Source organism: Anastrepha ludens, chromosome 5 (assembly GCF_028408465.1).
Source record: "Anastrepha ludens isolate Willacy chromosome 5, idAnaLude1.1, whole genome shotgun sequence".
In the NCBI taxonomy this organism is placed as follows: Eukaryota; Metazoa; Arthropoda; class Insecta; order Diptera; family Tephritidae; genus Anastrepha; species Anastrepha ludens.
Genome location: NC_071501.1, coordinates 14,481,520 through 14,505,054, shown reverse-complemented (window position 1 = coordinate 14,505,054; position 23,535 = coordinate 14,481,520). Strand labels below are relative to the sequence as shown.

Below are 23,535 nucleotides of genomic sequence, written 5' to 3'. Positions count from 1 at the left end.
AAAAAATAAATAAAAAAAGTGTAACTGGTCGTGCAAGTACTAAAGTTTTGCAGCATAGAGAGCCGACCAGGAACAATGGACGTCCATGACAAATTATCACTTTGGTTTCGGTTCACTGGAAACTTCGATACAATATTCTTGAGATAGTATACATTCGTTTAAAAAATGTTTTAAATGCAAACAAAACTAAAAAAGAATTTTAAATACCTTACCCCCTATTTTATAGGGTAATGATAAGGCAACCATAGACCAATAGCAGATTTGTTATTACCTTCGTTTTTTTTTGTTTGTTGAAAAACTTTTTCCTTAAGTAACAACTTTTGGTCAAATACACTTATTTTGCAATACACTTGTGCAAAAAGCACAAGCACAAAATATTCATTCTGCGCTCTAGTTTTTTGTATCGCCTTCAAAGTAGACCTCCTCGAAACAATGGACTTGTGCCAAAAACAATACAAATTTTTTTAACGCAATTCTGGTGATCGGCTGCTGTTCTTGACGCAAGTTCTCATTTTTGTCTTCTATCGACTAAAATAGCCTCGAAGTAGTAGTTTGAGTTTCTGCAGGCAAACATCACCCGGAGTCATATCGGCTGAATACCAGGGTTGTTCGATGATATTTATTGAGTTATTGACCCGAAATTCATTCATTATGAAGACTTTGTGAAATGCTGTGTTATTGTGGCATAAAATTCTTACGTTTTTCCGTGTATTTGATATTTTACATCGAATTTTCTGGCGCACAATCCCACGTAATGTTCAGGTAGTTTCTACTTTTTTTTTTCAATTTTTCCCCCTCTTTTATATCACCACCAAATGAAATGTTGCCTGACAATTATGTAAGCGCATACAACATAAATGTCAAGCGTCAAGTAGCAGTGACAAGCAGACAAGAATCAAAAGTGCGCTTCAAGCTTAATTGCATGAAAATTACTTGGTGACTAAATCCAATTACAAAAAGGGTAAAGCGACGGTCAAAAGGCAACCAGAAAAGGTAAATAAGCTGTGAAAGGAACTAATAAACGTACGAATGAATAAAATAGTTAAAATAATAAAAAGCAATGAAAGGTAAATGAGTCAAAAAAAGTATGAGAAATTCGCGCCCAGCGCAAATAAGGAAAGAAAGTAAAAATAGTAAAAACTAACAGTGATTCGATCAGCTGGAAATAAAAGCATGAAAAAAGGTGCGGATGAAGAGCAAAAGAAGCAAGTAATGCATTGACGCATGAAGGATAATTCAATGAATGCAAACTTTTTGACACTCCTGGCGAAAAGCAAAGCAAGTGAATGCTGATGAATAGCAGAAAAAGATAAACTTTTTTATTTTCTTTGCGGTGAAAGAGAAAATCGACTTTAAGGCTGTTATCACTTACGATTATTGGAAGCGATGGTAAATAAGAAATGGGATTAAATTATTTGCCAGCAACATATTGTTGAAGGTGCGCTAGAAACCTTTGAGTGATTAGATCACATGTGAAAGAGAGAATATTTGTTTAGCGAATATTTGGGAATATTTCTTAAATCAGTACGCCAAGTCAAGCATAGCTGTGGCCAAATAATTTTAAAGAATATTTTCAAAACGAATATGGAAGAGTTAAAAAAAAGTTAAGTATTTTAGAGCAAAGTAGTAAAGTAAAAGATTCTGATAATTTTTCCGCTTCATTTTTACAATTAAATTAGTTAGAATTTTTCGATCTGGATCAAATAAACGCAGCTCCGATAACCTATGTTTGTCCACTTTTAACGTAATTTTGTATTTATGCGATTCAAGGATTCCGTATTGCTCTCTTAATAAATCCTACTGATTGACCAACTCATTTTCACGAGCCTCTTTTGTTGTCAGTGGTCAATACTCTGATTCCATCTGGTCAATGAATCTGACAGTAAACGTCAAATAAATTGTTTTACACGATGGAGAGTTCTTACATAGCAAAACGCAAAAAATAAAAAATATTTCTTTCTAACATTGTGAACAATAAATTAATTAAAATAAAAAGATTCAAAAATAAATGCATAAAATAATTAATTTTGAAAATTACTTTAAAAATTATGGTTTGCGGAGAAAAAATTTCTGTTGTTGGCATAAAAATATATTAAATATTATATTAGCCGAAACATCAATATTTTTAAAGTTTTGCTTGTTAATTAAAAACTATTAAGCGGATTTTCAAATTCTATAACTCAAATTATTGAAAAAAATTTTAAAATATATTAGTTTTGTATGGCTTCAGATATCATTTTTGCCAGAATGCCTCAGAATTTCATATCAAATTTTTTTGCACTGCGCATTCACACCAAACACATGGAAAAACATTTCTGCCATCAATCCTTGCTTGACAATGATTGGAGCTGACTTGGCTTGGTTTAATCACGATCTCTTCGCGCTGTACTTCTCGTGGGTGACCAATTTCTCATAGCTACCTACCAACCGCTTCAAGAATGAATTGATTTCGTTACATTTCAGTAAAAGTTCTCAGGCCAAAGTGAATTGTTGCAAGCGAAATTTTGCTCTAAGCATAGACAGATCAGAGCTTCATTCGTGAGGCAGAATCTGTGGTCAGAGCTAAAAGCTGCAACATAAAATGTATGGCCTAGGAGGCTTACGGAGTTGTATTGTGAAACCGAATTGCCATAAGGTGTGGGCGATCCATGAAGACAGAACTCTTGACAAGAAAGCGGGAATCATAGTCAAGAAAATATGATAGTGACCGAATCAGGGCGGCATTTCTATTGCGTGGTAAAGAGTATTAGTGCTCGGAACCGGTGTCTTAAAAAACCAAGACGAGCAGTATTCTTCCTCAGAATAGGAGACTGTCTCCTATTAACATATGTCCTCTAAGCATTGAGACTAACTTCAGACATATATATAAGTGCATAAAGAAACACACAGATGTAGCTTCATGCACTTGTCATGCCCAAGTGTGCTTATACTTAACTGTCAAACTCATATTACGCGAAAGTTTCCATTCAAAATGCCGTACAAGCTGGATTTACGTAAATCTGTCGCCAATCTGTTTGGACGACTCAGTGCAAGGAAAACTCTGAAGGTGTTTGAAGATAAACCAATCTCCCGTGCGACCATTTTTCGTATAACCGGAAAATAAGGGTATACCGGGTCGCCGACCAAAAGTAAGTGCCTCAAAAACGTAAAAACTGCTGCCAAGTGCCGAAAACAAGGTTTGTCAATCAACACGCAAATTAGCACGAAAATTTGGCATTTCAAAGCCTGGTGTTCCGAAGAGTTTGAATAAAAACAATGTAATTTATCGTAAACGTAAGCCAGGACCAAAATATACAGCGAAACAATTCGAAAAAATACCAATTTTCTGCCGTGCACTTCGTCGAGTACACTTTGCGAATGAATAATTCATAATTTTAGATGATGAATCGTACTTCACATTTTCTCAACATGAATTGAGTGGCAACGACGGTTTTTACACTGACAACATCGAAAAACACCAAACGAGGTTAAATATGCCAGCTTTTCTTCGAAGGATGACCGCATTATCAATGCCTGCCAAAACTGAAGAAATTCATAGATAAATATCACAATAGTGACGTAATCATCAAAAGAAAATTTCTGAACAGTTCTCAAGCGGATGGTGTACGAAAAGGGCTGAGAGGCACGAAACGAGCAACAGTTGATCAATCGAATCAAGCGAAAGTTGAAAGAAATCGATATAAGCACCGTCCAAAAGTTAAATCGGGACATTCGCTCTACTCAACGAAAAATCGAAGGCAATATTCCATTGAGTGTAATCTAAATTTATTTTTTATATGTAAACAATCGACTGAAGTACCAAATAAAAATAATTTTTAATTCAATTGTTTGTTTTCAAATGGCGTATGCCAGAAGTTATTCTCAATGTTTAGTGGACATATGTTAAGAACGAATTTTCCTTAATATGAAGCACTCTTAATGAGGAAACAGCATTGCTTTGATGTCCTAAGCTCCAATAGAAGTTAAAGGAAAACATATATTGCCTGAAAGCACGTAGTCTGACAGGCAGAAAAAATCGGCAATAATTGCAAAAAATTAGAGGGTAAGTATTGTTTTTCTAGCTTTCTATGCTTACAAGTATGCTGCTTGTCGTATTTACTCTACGCTCCTGCAGAGGGTCAAGGATGTATTATTTACCCCTATGGCGGCTATATACAGAGCCGGTGAGTAATTGAGCTACACTTTTTTCTGTTATAACAGAGGTGTGTTGGCCTGTTAGGACTATGTTCATCTCTAAAGCGGAGAGAGATACCTGTGATGTATCTAAAAGTATCTGGCGGAAATGCTTATCATCATTTCAGATGAAGGATTTCGAAAAGTTGGGGACCATCAGCCAGTATGCCTACTAGAAAGGCAAGTCTGTTGAGGCTACTCGAGCCTGAGCTCTATGATGTTGAAAAGGAAGGTGATAAATGGAAAGGAATGCTTTTTTGAACATACAGCCCTAGTTGGCTGAGTGCGTGATATGTTAGGGAATTTGACTGTATCTAAAGCTTCTCTATCCTGGCTAAATTATGTCAGAAGTGAAAATGGCCACTAAAATCCCATGGTATTGTAATATAGACGAATGTTTCGTTAGTCTTATTCAATTTTTTGTTTTTTTTTTATTTGGTGGGTGGAGGTAGGGTTCAAAATGCGTTTGCACTTACAGCGACCATCGTCTACTGCGTTGAATGGTGTGACCTCTAAAACAATCCCTCCTCTTCTTCTTCAGCGGAGAAACTCTTCCCGGGACTACTTCCTGCATTACTTCGGGAAGGCCCAGAACGGCAATTCTATTCACCCACTTCTGGGTCCACCATATTCGTAGCCAGCTTCATGCTCAAGTAGTACGTCATTGCGAGTCAATTACTCAAGTGCCTGTGATTGTGGTCAGCCCGTCTATTTCGGTCGGCCTCCACTGCACTGCTGTGTCTTATGAACTCAGTACCTAAACTGAACATATGCCCATATTGTCAACCCTAATATTGCGGACGGTTGGCTTAAGTGATGATCCTGGGTAGCTGTTACATGTCACCGCATAACAGGCACCCCGAGAGTTCCAATGGAGATCTCACTTTGTGCCTCATCGCTACACTTTTCTGTGGATAATAGGGGTCTTAGAGCCACATACCAGCTTAATGTGTTGGTTAAGAGGTTCCTACGTTCAAAGCTAAAGTGAGAGGTTGCTGAAAGCACTCGTATTAGCAGCTTGCGACGGGTAAAGAGGGAAGTTATTGATATCCAAACCGGCGAAGTTAATATTCTGGATGCAGTTTCGGTGAGTTATCCCTGACCGGACAGAATGAAACTCTAATGATTGGGAGAGTTTTTTATCAACGCTTATAGGTACTGGGCTCTAATGGACTCCAGCTTTGAAACTGAAATCTTCTTAGATAGAAAGCGCTTTCAGTTCACGTTTTTCCTTAATAACAATACTGTTTTTCAGGGAGATGTGTTCACCATATCTATGACTGCTTCAGAGTTGCTACAAAGAGGGAAAACAGAAAATGAAACGCATTCATCCGCATCCTCAACTCCTCTTGTTGAATTAAGAATTGATGCAGCTTTAAGGAAATTATCTATTTTCACTAGTTTTCTCTCATATGTTCTGGTTTTTCTGCTCTTTTAAAGCCAATTTTAATTAGTTAATGCAACTGATTGCTGGCTGAAAATATTTATAAGCAATGGAAATTCTTCTCTTTCGAATTAAAAATTTTCGCAGCACTAATTTTACCTTATTTTCATGTTTGACGTCCTTTTGCCATGCACTTCTCTCCATCTCCAGATTTCGCGCAGAAACAAAGGAGTAATTTTTTTTCATTTGTCGCACAATATTTCTTTCATTCATTTATTCATTCACTTTTACTTGTACGCTCGGTCAGTCAGCCGTAAATTCATTTCGCCAATGAAATTTTTGTTCGCTTCCGCACCAGAAGGTGCAACAAACAGCAACCAACTTGATGCCACCACCCGCGCGTAGTGAATTACTCACTCGACACAGTCGCCGTTGGTTTGTTGTGAGGAAAGAATTATATACCTTTCAATTTTTTTTACTATATTTTTCCGTGTTCCTTTTTCATTGGTGTTATTTTCATCAGCTTGGTCTGTGACTGAGTCGAGTTGTCTTTATTTACAGCTCATTAATTATGTTGTCAACCGGTTTTATTTACTGTTGTTTGCCTTTTTGCTGTATTTATTTTAAGTTTTTTTTTCGCTTTTCCTTTTTGGCATTTCAATGTGACCCATTCGTGGCTGTCATGTACGAGTATATTTATTCGCACAAGCGCCTGATTTGGCACTTATTTTCTGAAATGTGATGAAAGGCAGGGCTACCCTTTTACTCTTCAATGTGAAGTGGCTTCACTTTCCTTTTTTCTTGCAAAATGTGAGCCATTCGCTAATTTCCTTTAATATCACTTGCGCTGTCTTTTGATTTGACACAGGCAACTACGGCCTAGGACAATATGATAGTACCTCAACATTTGGACATGTTTTGACTATTTTTCCCATTTTCATTATTTTTTGTATAATATTATGGCGTATTATCTAATAAATACCATATAAGACCAAATCTAAAACTTTATGAATAAGTTCGTGCGGTTTTTTTCGAAATTTGAAACTTTATTGACGTAAAATGGTTACAAATTTAATATTCAAAATATTGTCCATCGCTTACTACTACTTTTTCCCATCTTTCTGGCAATTCACGGATTCCCTTTGTGAAAAATTCGGTCGGTTTTGCCGCAATCCACGAATCGATCCATTTTTTGACTTCATCGTAATTACGGAAGTGCTGGTCAGCCAGGCCATGTTGCATCGATCGGAAGAGATAGTAATCGGATGGCGCAAGGTCTGGACTATACGGCGGGTGGGGTAGGGCATCCCATTTGAGCGTTTCTAAGTATGTTTTGACCACTTGTGCAACATGTGGCCGAGCATTGTCATGTTGCAAAATAACTTTGTCGTGTCTATCGGCGTATTGCGGCCGTTTTTCTCGCAGTGCTCGGCTCAAACGCATCAATTGTCGTCGGTAGACATCCCCCGTAATCGTTTCATTCGGTTTCAGTAGCTCATAATACACAACACCCAGCTGGTCCCACCAGATACACAGCATAACCTTCAGGCCATGAATATTCTGCGCCGACGTCGATGTTGAAGCATGGCCAGGGTATCCATACGTTGCCCGACGTTTTGGATTGTCGTAATGGACCCACTTTTCATCGCCAGTCACAATTCGATGCAAAAAACCCTTTCTTTTGTGCCGTTGAAGCAGTTGTTCGCATGCCATAAAACGGCGTTCAACGTCTCTTGGCTTCAATTCATACGGCACCCAATGGCCTACCTTTCGGATCATTCCCATGGCTTTTAAACGTTTGGAAATGGTTGATTGATCAACTCCCAAAGTTTTTGCAACCTCTTCTTGCGTTTGAGCCGGATCTTGATCGAGCAATTCCTCCAATTCGGTATCCATGAACTTTGGCGGCGCACCCTCGCGTTCTTCGTCTTCCAAGCCAAAATCACCACTTTTAAAGCGTGCAAACCACTTCTGGCACGTTCGCTCAGATAGAGCATGCTCACCATAAACTTCCACCAAGATACGATGACTTTCGGCTGCTTTTTTCTTCATATTAAAATAATGAAGAAGAATTCCCCGCAAAAACACATTATTTGGCACGAAATTCGACATTTTCAAGTGTGGTAAAAATATTGTTGTTTACGCTTCAAATAAAAAACTTATACTGACGTTTGTGCCTTACGACAGTAGCTCTCCAATGAATGTTTGGAAATGTGGATCGATGGAATAATAATCAAGTTACGCCATCTGTTGTAAAACCGCACGAACTTATTCATAGTCCTATTATAAAAATAATAAAAACTCAAAAACTTGTCATCATGATTTCACGATTTTTGATAAGAATTTCTGCAAACAAACTAAAATTTACAAACATACATATTACAAACATACTAAAATTTAATAAACTATAAAACAGTATACCAAATATTTTTCTACATTAAAAAACGTAAAGATGGGAACAGCATATTTGGGGGTTTTCTATTTTTGTATAAAATTTTAAACTTGAATTTGTACGGGTTTTTACACAATGAACTTACTTTTATAAAAACAAGTGCGTGTAGCGTGGTACGCATAACAGAAGTGAAACTTTCAAGGCAGACAAAGAAAGAGAGAGAGATCCCAGAGACAAAGACAGGGAGAGAGAGAAAGATTATATATCTAAATAAATTCACAACATTTGCAGAGAATACAAATAGACAAAATTTACAAAAAGCAGAGAAGGGTCGACCGGTGTAACTAAACGCCGGACACAAACCGTAGCAACAACGCGCACTACTCCGAGCGTTTATTATCCGCACAAACGCAGCGATTCAGGACAACAGCAAAGGCACAAATTACCGCAAGGCAATACCATTAAATCCGACGCCGGAATGGATAGCACTTTATAGTACGCACAAGCACTAGCCAGGAAACGGAAATAAGCGCCAAAAAATAGGGGAAAAAACAAACGCCAAAAAAATTGGGACCAAAAAACGCCGTAGGCACTAAGGAAATATAACGTCAAAAAGTAGGCACCAAAAATATATTTCCTACAAATTTGCACCAACAAACAAGCGCCAAAAAGTAGACAGTGTTATTTCTCACTAGAAATTAGCAACCACAAGGAAAAACTTAGGAAAAATAGACTAAAGTGTATCTAAGATATATATAAGGTATAGGTCTCTCTGCCCTTTTCTTCTACGTAATATTTGTTTTCTCTCCCGCGGAACGAAAATGCCCAAAACGTTGCATGGCCTTAAAATTTTACTTTCCATTCTCGCTCGTCCATCGACGCCTAAGAAGTTTCACTTCAAAACAAAAATACTGAATATGTGACAAAACAGATTGACTATTTGTTGTCTATTTGTGCACTGCTAAAAAATTTGGCGCGTGCTGTATTTTGTGGCCAAACAAAGTAGCAGAAGCCGAAAAAAACATTTCAACACATCCAGTGTCGAGCTTTCAATAGGCTAATGAGCCAACAGCGTTCTGCTATAATTTGTTTACAGCAAGATGACCATTCCCACAAATACATTGCACATACATTCTGCAAGCCCCAAACCACGATTTGGAAAGTAATCTCATCTTACAAAGAAAGCCAGCGCGCCTTTCGAAAACCCAGTTCGCACGGTCCCAAAAGTACTACGGGAAGGGGAAATTTCCAAAGATCATCCATTTAAATCTGCACCAAAAATTCGACATCAGCTCATTATGAGTGGAAAATCAATTAGGAGGATTGGCTAAGAGCCAAAAGCAAGGAAGAGTCGGCCACAAAATTTTCTAGAGGCGAGCGAAAAATTTAGAAAAAAGTGAATATTATAAGGAGCCTAAATAAGCACCGGGCATATAATGTTGTGAGCCTATGAATCCATTGAAATATTAAAATAATCGCTTGGTATGGTAAATGTATGGCATCGCCCAATATAAAAACTCTTGTAAAAGGTGATCAATTTAAAAGTATCGGGTTTTTAATTGAAATGAGACAACGAAACTTCAAATTGATTGGGCAATATTTATTATTTTTGTGTAAAACCATTCATAACATTTATCTCTTAAAGTTAATCCCTTTCAAATATTGGCCGCAACTGCGCTGTAATTCAGGCATCCGCAAACACCAATTTTGAATGACTCGCTGGAGGACTTCGGCCGGTATCTCGTGCATTACTTTAATAATGTTGGCTTCCATTGCCTCAATCAAAGTTGAATTATCTACAAAACACTTAGATTTTAAATAGCCCCAGAAATAAAAGTCCAAAGGTGTGATATCATACGACCACTGGCCCGAGATAAGAGATAAATTGCTCGTCAAAACAACGACTCAGTAAATCCATTGTTCCTCGGGCTTTATGGAAGTGGCGCCGTCTTGTTAGAACTAAGTGTTACCTAGACTTTCTTTACCTTCTCGATTGGCGCGATAACCGTTTATGCGATTTTAGCCGAGTTTAACAAAGTCGTTTCCTTCTCGTGCTAACCGGCGCTAGTTGGAAGCACCAAGTGATGCCAAGTCCTTTTTCACCTGATCTTTCCAACGTAGAGGAGGTCTTTCTCTTCCTCTGCTACCACCAGCTGGTACCGCATCGAATACAAAGACATCGCTGCATATAGGAAACTTCTTTTCGTACTGTCGAATGCAACTTTGAAATCGACAAGAAGATTGTGTGTGTCGATTCTCCTGGGTATTTTCCAAGACTTGGCGGATTGTGAATATCTGGTCGATTGTGGATTTTCAAGGCCTAAAGCCACACTGATAAAGTCTAATCATGGGATTCAACCTTTCGCACAATACGCTCGCTAGGATCTTATACGCGATATTTATAAGCCGAATGCCGTGGTCATTGGCAGAGATTGCAGGATCACTCTTCTTATGGGTTGGGCAGAGCACACTTAAATTCCATTCGGCAGACATGCTTTCATCCGTCCATATTTTGCGTAGGAGCTGATGCATGCACCTTACTAGGTACTCGCCGCCATGTTTGAATAGCTCAGTCAGCAGTCCGTCGGCTCCCGCGGCTTTGTGGTTCTTTATTCGCGTTATTGCTATTCTCACCCCTTCATGGTCGGGTAGCGGAACGACAGTCTCGTCGTCAATGATTAGGATAGCGGGATCTTCACTTTCTCTGTGGCATGCGCAGTTGTCACTATTTAGCAAGTTTAAAACGTGTTCCCTCCATAATTTAAGCCGGCTATAGATATCAGTTCCAGATCGTCGTCTTTGTTCTTGCGTCCCTCTTAGAATTTTAGGGCGTTGTTCCTATTGACCAGCGTCTCAAGCACCTCGCACTCACGTATTTCGGCCTCCCCTGTTTTGCTGATAATACGTCTCTCTTCCTTTCTTAGCCCCAGGTAGCGGTCCCTCATAACTCGCGTTGCGCTCGATCGCAGCGTGACTCTATAGGCACCATACCTTCTTTCTGCAGCAGCATAACATTCTTCGCCGTACCAACTGTTTATTCGGGCTCGCCGAAATCCGATTTCTTCTGCGGTGGCGGTACGTTAAGAACGAGAAATGTTGTTCCATCACTCTACTACTTTTCGTTTACAAGTTCAACTTCCAACTGAGTACCCCATGCGAATGCATCTCTGCTTTGAAACATGTGCTTAATAACTATCGTAATTTCTAGATCTGGCAGCTTGTATCTTCAGGATAGCTCTGTTCGAGTATCAGCGTACTAAACACTGTCTGTGCGTCAGGCGACTACTGTCCTCTTCGTTTAAATCATTTAATGGTAGACCCCGAAAGCATGCTCTGTCTCGCTATCTGCTGTCGCCATCTATGTACTCTAAGCAATATTTTTGTTTAAGCATCTCGTGCGCTACTGTTTCAGTCGATTCACGAAAGTTCCTCGCATCAATATAAAGAGACCTTCAAAAGTATAGTCTATGTGAAGAAGCCAGTTGCGTTTCCACTACACTCGCCTCGTGATGCGATAATTTATGCGCGAGTCCTTCAAAATTTTAATTCTCGTATGAGTTCACAAATAATTATCAAGAGTCCTATTTTGAATAAAAATGGAGAGCCTTGAAAGAATCTAAATTTACATACAAGTATATTGCATTTCACATAGGTGACTTTAAAACAACTTCCAACATCTTTTAAAATACGCTTTTTAATAATGCATAAGAAAGCACACAAACCAGATTTTGTGCATTGAAGAGCGCGAGTTCAATTTGTTGTTTGAGCTTGAAGCATAAAAATAAAACAAAGTAATAGCAAATGCGCAAACCTCTGACTACAATAGCTGATACATTCTTGGACAACTAACACCAACAAATATGAGCCACGCTCGTAATCTCATATTTAAACCATCCAACCGCGTATGCTCGAACCACTGGCGCATGAAGAACAGATTGCAAATGATTGATGGGAGTCATATTCATTTCAGGGGCATGCATACATATTCACATATATATGCATACGCACACACATATTTACGCTTACATCAGCGATTTAAAAGAAAGAAACCATAAACGAGCCAAACTCAATGTAAATGCATCACTCGCGCATTTTCCTTTTGCATCCTTTCGGTGAGAATAGTCTTTCAGTCACTCAACGGAGCGTTGCACTGTCTTATCTATTTTTGCATACGCCCGCAATGAATATTCATTATTTTTGTATGTGAAAGATATTTTTCTCTAATAGTATAATTCCCAAAAGTAATTCCATGCTTCATGAATTTTTCGAAGAGGGAAGAGGAAGAAGTTTTCATAGTAAGGCTATGAGGTTGGATGTAAAGTAGATGCTAACGAATGTGGGTAAAAATTCTTTTATGGGTAAATTGCATATGGCATTAAACAAAATATTTCTCAAATCAAGGCAGTTTACGGTTGTGTGAATTTTTTTATTCAAGAATATTAGTGAGTTTTGCTTGAGGGAGTATTTTTTTATTTCATTGCCCAAACGTTAGTTTTAAATTCGCTTTGAGTTCAGCCATTCATTAGTTATATTCCAGAGCTTAGAAGGAGAGAGAGAAGCTTACTGAAGGTGTGAACAAATATGTAGTATATCCGCTTTTATTTGCCATACATTTCTTTCACTATTTTCATTTTCTTTGCGCTATCATACAAATTGCAAGGCCGCTCAAATTCGATTTTTTTACTTTATATGAAAAACATAATTGCAGTGGGAATTCATAACGTGTTTATCGATATATGCGTAAGTATAGTAGTACAGCTTCCACAATTTATAAACGATAAATTATATTTTCCAAGTGACCTCGATACGCACGCCCACTGATGTATATATTTTCGTGATATTTCCTACGAATCAGCTGAGGCATAAAATGACCTTTAACTCGGCAATTCCGCCTGGAATCTTATTTTTTAGAGCTTCTATTTGACAATTTTAGTGTAAAGAAATTTCTTTGGTCCTTTCATCAAAATCAAAATCATTTTTTTTTTTTTTCATTTTTATAGAAAAAAATTAAAAAAAATTTAATTTTACAAAAGAAATATACTTTAGAAAATAAAAAAATAATTTTATAGAAACACTATACTTTAAAACATATTTAAAAAAAATTGTTTGATAGAAAAAAATATACTTTAAAAAATGTAAAAAAATTTTATTTTATAGAAACAAATATACTTTAAAAAAATAGAAATTTATAGAAAAAAGTATTTTGAAATATATAAAAAAAACTAATTTTATAGAAGAAATATACTTAAAAAAAAATTTATAGAAAAAAGTATTCTTAGATATATAAGCAAAAAATTTTATTTTTATAGAAAAAAACGTACTCTAAAAAATTAAGAAAAAAATTTATAAAGAGAAATACTTCAGAAAATTAAAAAACAAAAAATGTAATTTTACAGACAAAATAGATTCCAAAAAATAAAAAAAGAAAGTTATAATTTAATACAAAACAATATATTCGGGAAAACATAGTCAAAATTTTATTTTATAGAAACAAATATACCCCAAAAAAATAGAAATTTATAGACAAAAGTATTTTAAAATATATAACAAAAATTTTTAATTAAAAAAAAAGCATATACTTTAAAAAACATATACAAAAATGTAATCTTATGGAAAAAAATATATGCTCAAAAACGTAAATATAAACTTTAATTTTATAAAAAAAAAATATTTTTAAAAATATAAAGAAAGAATTTTAATTTTATCGAAAAAAATATACTCTAAAAAATTAAAAAAATAAACATTTTTATAAAAAAAAATACTTCAAAAAATTAAAAAAAAAAATGTTTTATAGAACAAATGCAAATCAAAAACTATAAAAAAGAAAGTTTTAATTTTATAGAAAACAATCGACTTTAAAAATATAATCAAACATTTGATTTTATTCGAAAATTAAAAAAAAAAATTAATTTCATATAAAAAGACATATTCTAAAAAATGCGAAAATAAAGTTTAATTTTACAGAAAAAAATATTTCTAAAAATATGAACAAAAAATTTTAATTTTCTAGAAGCAAATATACTCTAAAAATTAAGAAACAAATTATAATTAAACAAAAAAAATACTTTAAAAAAATAAAGAAAAAAAAATTTTTATTTTATAGAAAAAATATATTCCTAAAAATATAAAAAGTTTTATTTTAATAGAAAAAAATACACTTTAAAACATAATCAAAAATTTAATTCTCAGGAAAAATATAAAAAAAATTAATTTTATAGAAAAAAATATACGCAAAAAAATGTGAAATAAAGTTTAATTTTAAAGAAAAAATACACTCTAAAAATTAAAAAAAAATTAAAATTTTATAAAAAAAAATACTTTAAAAAATTTAAAAAAAAATATATTTTATAGAAAAAATATATTCCAGAAAATATAAAAAAGAAAGTTTTAATTTAATAAAAAAGATATAATCAAAAATTTAATTTTATAGAAACAAATATACTTTAAAAAATATAAAAAATTTATTTTCAAAGTTCAAGAGGAAAATATTGCATATTCTTCGCTAGAGCGGTATTCTGCCCGGAATTTTCATAGGTTTCCTCTAAGTATTTCGTGTTATGCGATAAGTTAATGGAATCTCACTATGCAATTTTCAGAGCTACTAATAAGGAAATGAGAAAAACTCTAATATGGCTTATTTTACATAAAAAGAAAAAAATTTTTTGAATAAAAATATTATATTAGTTTAAAAATAAAACTTTTTTGGCAAAATTTGTTTAACAATTTTTGTCCAATAAAGTATATTTTATTTAAAATTTGAAAGAGTGCACATAGCTGTGCAAAAGTGATACAAATGAAAGTGTTGTTTTAGTTTTGTTGTTGTGGTTTTCCAATTAGAAATACTTAAAAAAAAGGTGGATTTTATTTTCACTTAATAAAAAACACCGTTACACTGGCTCGCCTCAAAGTCAATCGAGATAATTTTTCGTATAAATTTGTTTGCGAGTTCAGCAGTGCTTGGTGAACTTTGGAAAAATTAAGGACATTAATATTTCTGATGAAATGAAGAAAAATTCAATGCAAAAAATACATTTTTTGTTGTTAAATTAACGCAAAAGTGGAAAAAATGCTACAGAAAGATAAATGCCTTTAAGGATCAAAATCATGTGTGGCTAAATTCGGAGATAAAGAGCATTCTCAAAAATGCAACTAGTATTATTGTTGGTTGTCCGCGTGTAACATTCAGCGAAAAATCAGAATTGAATTTGGCAAAAGAAAAGAAGCTGCAGACCTTTCAATTGAGAAAGCTGATACTAATCTTCTTGTTCATGCAGCAGCAACATCGGCTCGTAAGCAAGGAGATACCGATATGGCTGAAATCCTGAAAGAAAGTATGGAAAGCCCAATAAGGCCCCCAAAGATGTGTATTCAAGCTTCCAAATCACCAATTCAACTTTCTACAGATAAGGCTTTAGCTTTCCTTCTTGAAAATAATTTATCAAAAGAGCAGTACAACCCAATACGCTGCGAAAACAAGTTAAGAAACTGCAACATTTATCCACAGTATTCTTAAATTACAGACGTAAAGACAAATGCCGACGTCAGGGTATAGAAGAAAATGATACCCTTGTAATAGTTTCGTTGCAGTCTGTTTTAGAGTATTACGGCTGAAAGTATTGTTGAGATACAAAAAGAAGTTTTTCAAGCAGTAATGGAAGAAGAGAGCACGGAGCCTGTTAGACGTATTTAATAGGGTTGTCGATACTTCAAATACATTAATTTCCACACTATTCTTAAATAGAAGCTTACAAAAGCGCAAACCTTCCACACTTCCTTCCGTAGTAATTGAACTATTATGTTTGCGAAGAATTTAATCTTAACAACCAAGACGATGCAGTTAATGAAAGTGAAGATTTAATATTTAAATTAAATCTACAAAATAAATTAGATTTAAATAATTGATAATAATGTTTTCTATAATTTAAAAAAATAAATGACTTGTCACGTTTGCGTTAATAATTGCAAAAGGGTTAATTTTAATTTGTAGTAGTTAATGGGTTAAGTTCCATTTTTTTTTTTTTTGAGACTTATTCTTACTATTGAATTGCTGACTAGTTTTGGTATGAAGATCATTTTGATTTTCTAGCTGTAATTAACACAGAAAAAGTAGTCATTTGGCTTATAATGCCCACTAAGGAACTTTCAGCCCTACTGGGCATAGTCTCAGCATAATGAAATGAAGGAAAACGTTTGAGTTGGGATGTTCCTCACAAATGAAAAAAATAAATTCTCCCTAAAATTTTGAGCAAAAAAATTTTTTTTTAAATTTTAAAGGAAAAATGAATTTTTTTTTTTTTGAAACAAATTTTTAACAGTATTTTTCAAGTTAAAAAAAACAAAAACTTACAAAAATAATAGAAGATATTTGAAGACACAACTCGAAATGCAACTTTCAGGACTACTGAGCATTGTCTCAACATGATGAATTGAAGAAAAATATCTGAATTGGTGTGCAAAAATGAAAAAAATTAATTCTACTACAAATTTTGAACAAATTTTTTTTTCAAAAATTTTAAACTAATTTTTTTTCCAAAAATTTTAAACAATTTAGTTTTTTTTTTTTCAAAACAAATTTTCTTTTTTTTCAAAACAACTTTTTTTTCGAAACTTTAGTTTTTTTTCATTTTTTTTCAAAAATATTAAACAAACAAAAAATTCTTTTGTTTTATCAAAAAAAAATTTTAATCGAATTTTTTATCTTAGAAAAATTCAAATTTATAAAAGTGTTAAAAATAATTGAAAGATGCATGCCAAAAAATTCAACATTGAATAAATCTCAAATTTTCAAATTACTTTAGTTTCTTCTTATTATCTTCAAGCCTGCCAAATTAAAGCATGTGTCCGAAATTCTTTCATCACTTGACATGGAATCGCTCAACAAGCAAATTACTCCTAAAGCGAATATTGGTAGAAAACCCCTTTGTTTGTCCCAAATAATTGTTGTTGTTCTTGTTTAAGTAGCTGAGTATTTCTGATTAAGCAATCCTAGTTAGCGGCTAGCGCCGTTTTACTTCCATTGTTCTCGTGTGATGTCTTGTTATAGTTGTTTGTATGTCTTTGGTGTATAACGGGGTGCCCATATTCGACGGACCCCACGGATTTCGATGACTCTTTGGGCCCATTCCAATCGACGAGGCTTGTCCGCAGGCAGCAATCTTTGTGTCAATTGAATCTTATACGGGAATAAATGCAAATTAAGGCAGATAATTCGTTGTAAAGTGGTCCGAGCAATGCCCAACTGCTGAGAACGGCGATTTTGGGATGTACTTGAGCAATATTCTCATCCGATCGCCTTGGTCTGTTTTGATTTGGCCTCTTTGGATTAGAAAGAGCATCACCAGTCGAAAACCTTTCGTACAAACGTTTAATGGTGTTCTTAGAAGGCGCACTTTTCACATTATTTAATTTTTTATAGCACGTTGAGTTTTCACAATTGACTTCTTGCGTGGCGTGTACTTTTCCATGGTAAAAATCTGCTTGGACTGACGCTTCAAACGCGGTATGTCATTAAGCGATCTGACGTATTCGTCAAAAGATACAGGGTTGCCCGATGGGTCCGTCGAATATTGGTAACCCTGTAGTTGGTTTTGAATCTGACTCCATTTCATGAAATCCAAGTAAGCAAACTTTTTATCTCTCTGCCTTGAGCAAATTATTCCGCTAGTTAGTCCTGGCTTTCGCATAAGTAGGGAACAGACTTTCTTTTACCTCCTTCGCCTGACATCTTCTGCATGATCCATTACCTTCCAGTGAGCTGCAAGGGTTGCAGTGATACGTGAGATGTTTGGGCGAGAGCATCCTAATAGGTAATTCGTGTTCTAGTCGTCGTAAGACGGCCATGTTTTTTTTTTTTGTTGTAGTGCATTTAGTTAATTGCTTCCACCTTCTTCCGACTAAAGTACAGTAGTATGAGGCAATGGTTGTTTTTATTGTAGTGAATGGGGTAGCGAATGCAACCGCCTCTGTTATGTCTAGTGCCGAACCTTTGCTTGCTAGCTCATCTGCTATCTCATTGCCTCCTATATTCCTATGACCGGGAGCCTATATCAGAGTAATTTGAAGCCCTTGACCAAGCAATTCTAGTTCCTCTCCACACTGTAAGACTAGTTTGGATGAAATGGAATTGCAATTTAAGGTCGTGATAGCTGCACAATTTCTTTGTTTAATGATTTTAATGATTTGCATACTTTTCTGATTGGTAATAGTTCTGCTTGGAATACGCTGGTGTAGATAGGAAGTCGAATTGATTTGGATAATTTGAGCGGCTCTGAATAGAGGTCAGCAGCCACGCCACAGTTCATCTTAGAACCGTCATTGTACTGGTAGATTTCCATGTCGAATCTACCAATCAACTTCCCTTTTCTCCAAGGAAGGTATTCCTATATAGTTTCAGTATTTAGGCGGTAAAAATTACAATTATTTCTAAACTAATGTTCTTCACAAGATTCCACAAGAAATATTTGAAATCAACTCTTCATAGTTTCTACTTTCGTGGCAAAAAGTGTTTTTATCACTGGGCACATTTTCATATTCAAGATATTCCCGAAGTAGAATAATCGCATATGAAAAAAGCACAAACCTTTTTTTGTTTATTTTCTTGCCAAAAACTGGAAAAGTTTCTAATTTCTAGCAATTTTTACTTACGAAAATACTCAGAATTATTGAATCTGAAATTTTTTTTTGAAGTTCTAACTTTTCAAAATTTGTCAATTAGCACTATTTTGCATCTCACTGCGCTAAAATAAATTCTCATAAGTATTAATTTTCATAATATTTAAAAAAAAACTACCTTAACCACAAAGTTTGCGCTCATCTAACGAACATTTCATTTCCTGCCTTCGTTGATTAAATTCAAAATTTCACAGCACGTCTTGCTGCTACTAAGATTCATCAGCATACGAAACCTTGCAACTAAAGCATACAAACTTGTTGCTGTAACTCCAAGTGATTTGGCCGTATTAGCATTTTTATCTAGATGACTAATAACAACAACAGCCATAATCACGGCAACACCAGCAAGCAAATACTTTTAGCGCACCCAAAAAAGAAAAAACAAATGCATGCTACACACACAAGTACAATATTATTCCACTTAGTAGCGCAGTGTAGCGCATAAATTTCGCATTACCCGCAAACAAACACACAAAACACAAAAAAAAAAACTTTGCCAAATTTGTACTTAATGAACCGCAAAATTGTGTCCCTTAGTAATTTTCTCGCTTCTTATCACAATTTGTCCCTTTTTTTTTGGAAGCGGTCATTATGCATACATATACATATAATATAACGGTATAATATTGAGCTCCCACTCACCAGTACTGCCATATTTTGCGCGCGTGATAGGGCAAATTACATAAAGCAAAGGTTAGCACGAAAATGATCAGCATGCGCACTACGCCGCGTCTGGCGCGCAACACACCATTCGATGAGTGCGGCGTATGGGTGACACGCGTTCGCTGATGCGGATGCGGATGCGCTGACGAATGATGATGATGTTGCATAAAACTACTCTTGTGGTTACTATTCATGCTGCCACCACTGATGCCACTACTGTTGCCATTGTTGTTGCTGCCGTTGCGGCATGCCGATACAATGGGTCGGTCGGAATCGAGTGAAACCTGAAAGATGTAAAGGCAGCTTTAGCTAAGTACATGCAAGTGTATATGTATTAGAATGCACCATCAGGTGCAGGAGCTGTTATTCTAACGGAACTATGAAATGTATTATATTTTACGAAGTTTGCCAAAGCACAGCGTAAAATTAATCATCAACATTTGTTTTTGATTCACTTTTTTACTAAATAAAAAAAAATACTTTGAGTGCTGGAAATCTAATATATATATGACAATTCTTTGTTTACAAGCCATCAAGTATTGACGTGTCACAATATTTTCTACAATGGAAAAAATCAAGTATCGTGCAATGATTGAATTTTTATTTTTGGAAGGTTTAAAAGCAAAGGAAATTTATAAACGAGTATTGAAAGTGTATAAGGACTTATCGGAATCAGTTTGTGCAGTAGAAATATAGCATCCTGGTTGTTGGATGGGTGGTCGCACAAGCCTTCAAGATTATCCACCTCAAGGACATCCACAAACAGCAATACCAACAACACCACAAATCGTAGAAAAAATACAAGAAATAGTATTGGAAAATAATGAGGTGACTGAAAAAGAAAGCTGTGTACACCATGGGTGCTGCATTTGCCCACAATGAGAAAAAATCACTTTCGAATGTGACTTTCCCAGCAACATTTGGGGAAATAGTGGATTTTGTGTGCCGATTCATCACTATGGATGAGACTTGGGTCTATCAACATGATCACAAATCAAAACAAGAGGCTAAAGTGTGGTTCTTGTCCAGAAATCGACCAAGAAGATATAGGAATCCATTGTTTGCGATGCGGAAGGAATTTTGTTCGTGGAACAATAAGTTCTGAATATTATTGTAACCCTTTAGATTAGCTGAAGGAAAGAGTTCGTTAAAAAATACCCAATTTCCAAAAGAAAAAAATTATCTTTCATCAGGACTTCTTCGAAAGTATTATATGTGAATACCTCACTCACAAATTAACTGGCTCAAAATATGTAGAGAACTCTTAACTTTTTGTTGCCAACTACAAAACACTGATATCAGAAAGAAAGAATTCTCTTCGCCAAAAGTTAATATCCATAACTAACAGGAGCACATTTTGACGTGAATTCCAGAGATATATTAGCAATAAGACAGATAATAAGGCGTCTTCGATTCGCCATGCATTAGTGAGTGGCGAATAAATGAAGCAACTGGTATAATTAAACATGCAGCATTCGAAAAGAGTTACCAGAAATTATTACTAATGTATTACTAAGACCGCGTTCTTGCAGGGAAACCCTTGTTGGTTCAACATTGCGAAATCTCTTTCATTCACGTCAACTCCGTTTATTGCAATTGTCTTAGTTTTTAGTCTACAGCCAACAGCATGAGCACGAGCAACTCGGTGCTCTCCACAAGTTACGTATTGAAGCAACGAAAGTTGGCACGTATGAATGCGGTCTAATGAAATCGGCCTAATATCAGAAAAAAAGTTGATAGCATTGAATATAGTGAGTTGAAATAGTTTTATGAGGGATACTCATACTCGCTAGAGGCGAATCTTGCTAGATAACTTCACATGCAAATTTTTCGTCAGGCGAAGCAAAGCCCAAATATAGCTAGTGGAAAAGTAACGAATCGATGTCGGCTAATATTAATTCACAAGCACTTTTCTCATTTTTTTCCATGTGGACCTGGATTGTTTCCTTTGTAACTTAAAAAATTTTTCATATATTAATTTAATTTTGATAATTGCAATCTGCGGTGATTAGCACTAATAATTAAAAGATTTGCCCGTATTGTATTAGGATTGAACCACTAAATAGATAAATAAATAGTTCGTCTCTGGGATATCATTCCATTATATTTAGTAGCTGCATTCGATTCACCAACCACCTGGGGAGTGGTGAATAAAACAGAAACTGCCACTGGAATCTAACGATGCATATGATTTGGTTCGATTAGGTTAGGTTGACCTGGCTGGCTAAAGCTATCACATAGACCTATTGGTCCTTAGTGGTACCAGATAGAGCTTGACCTTTACGTTTTCTTATAGAAGGCTTCTTGTAATAAATCTGCGTCTTTATGATTTGGTAGCACTGCAAAAGTTTTTTTTAGACAAATTTTTATTTTATGCCATTGCTTATTAAAACAACCCGCCTGAAAGTATGTAAAGTATGAAAGTTAGCTAGTAAGAATTATAGTAAAAAAGGTATACTTGGAAGCACTGGCCTAGGAGTGTTGCTTATGAGTTAAGCGGCCAAAAAAAATTGCTTAATCATCGCTAACTTATTGTTTCCTTCACGCAAAAATATTTCGCTTGGCGACCAGTGGAGTTCTCTAGAAAGCAGGGAAGTAATGAATCGATAGCAGCTAGTGTTAGATTCGTATAAAATAACCCCACAAACAAATTCAAGTAAATAAAATTCGTAAATTCAATTAACGATATAATCATTCGGGTTTGGTTCTGATTTTTTTTTAATTAAAACTTAGGTATATTAAACTGCTGACATAAATTTAGTAAAAGAAATATTTAAGTTTCTGATTTATATCATTAAATTTTTCTAAAATTAATGATGTTAGTATGCATGTGTTTTTAGAATTTGAATTATATTTTATATTAGTCATAGGTAAAAACATATGAAAAATAACAAAATAACAGCACCGGCTGAAGGCCATTGGCTTGTCTGTTTCTTAGTAACGCATTAAAGTTACCCACCTGGCTGCCTTCGTACTGTCATGCCGTCAGTCGCGGAAGATATACATACCAAAGAAAAGATAGAAAATCAAAGATAGTTTAAATAGATTGAATTGAAATTATTGAGCAAATTAAATAAAAATGTAATGAAATTTAATATAATCTGTAAGCATTTGTGAAGACATGAAACGATAGTTATACGTATAGAGGAGACCGAATATATAAATTGCATACAAAATTTCTAAATATAAATAAATTTGTTTAAATTTTTTTGAGAAATATTGAAAAATGAAAGTCGAAAATGTAGAAATTTTCATGCACATACAGAGTGGTCAAACTACGAGGGGTGCCTTTTATATGTCGGGATTTGGCAACCCTAGTGTTGCAATCTGGCAACTGACAGCTGTATCGCAAAGTTTGACATTTTTTGGCTTTTACGTACTCAGAACGTTTTGAAATACCAACGCTATTTGTGTTGTTTACAGTAACTTAAAAGATTCATCTCGGTCCAGAAATGGAATTAAATTGTGAACATTTTCGTGCGACTATTTTTTACAACTTTCGACGTGGATTAACTCAGCAACATTACATGGATGAACTTAATTCAGTTTTTGGCGATGAAGCTCCATCAAGGATCAGTGTTTATCGATGGTATGGTGAATTCAATCGTGGTCGTAAATCACTTCAAGACGAATTTCTTGAAGGTCGTCCAAAATCAGTTGTTGTTCCGAAAACCATTGATGCTGTGCGCGAACTGATATTGCAAAATCGTCACGTGACCTATCGTGAGATTAAGACAATCTTAGGCATTAGTGGGACCAGCATACATTCAATATTGCATAAACATTTGACTGTCAAAAAAATTTGTTCGCGTTGGATCCCACACAATTTGTCAATCGCTCAAAAAAAGACTCGTGTCGATTGGTCGAAGGAAATGCTCAAAAAATACGATCGCGGGGCTTCGAAACACGTCTATGACATCGTGACAGGTGATGAATCATGGATTTACGCGTATGGGCCCGAAAGTAAACAGCAGTCGATGGTATGGGTGTTTCAAGATGAGCCAAATCCAACAAAAGTTGTTCGCGCACGAAGCACTTCCAAGCAAATTGTCGCCTGTTTTTTCGGAAAACTAGACATGTCGCAACCGTACCACTAGAACAACGCAGAACAGTAAATTCTGAGTGGCACACAACCATTTGTTTGCCAGTTGTCTTCCAAGAAATTAGGAAAACCAATCGCCAAAGACGGATCACTCTTCACCAGGACAATGCGAGCTCTCACACATCGGCTCAAACAACCGCATTTTTGAGC

The 23,535-nt window shown here is 35.2% G+C and overlaps 1 protein-coding gene across 2 annotated transcripts in view; it reads right to left on the bottom strand.

Moving 5' to 3' along the window:
• The window catches only part of LOC128863375 (trissin receptor), a 189,073-nt gene that overhangs the window by 37,077 nt on the left and 128,461 nt on the right, over positions 1–23,535 (bottom strand). For both annotated transcript variants that reach the window (XM_054102503.1, XM_054102504.1), the window contains exons 6-7: positions 22,243–22,257; positions 19,263–19,567 (exon numbers count right to left, since the gene is read on the bottom strand). In XM_054102503.1, the coding sequence (XP_053958478.1) occupies positions 19,263–19,567; positions 22,243–22,257 (320 nt within the window). The remainder of the gene's footprint in view (positions 1–19,262; positions 19,568–22,242; positions 22,258–23,535) is intronic.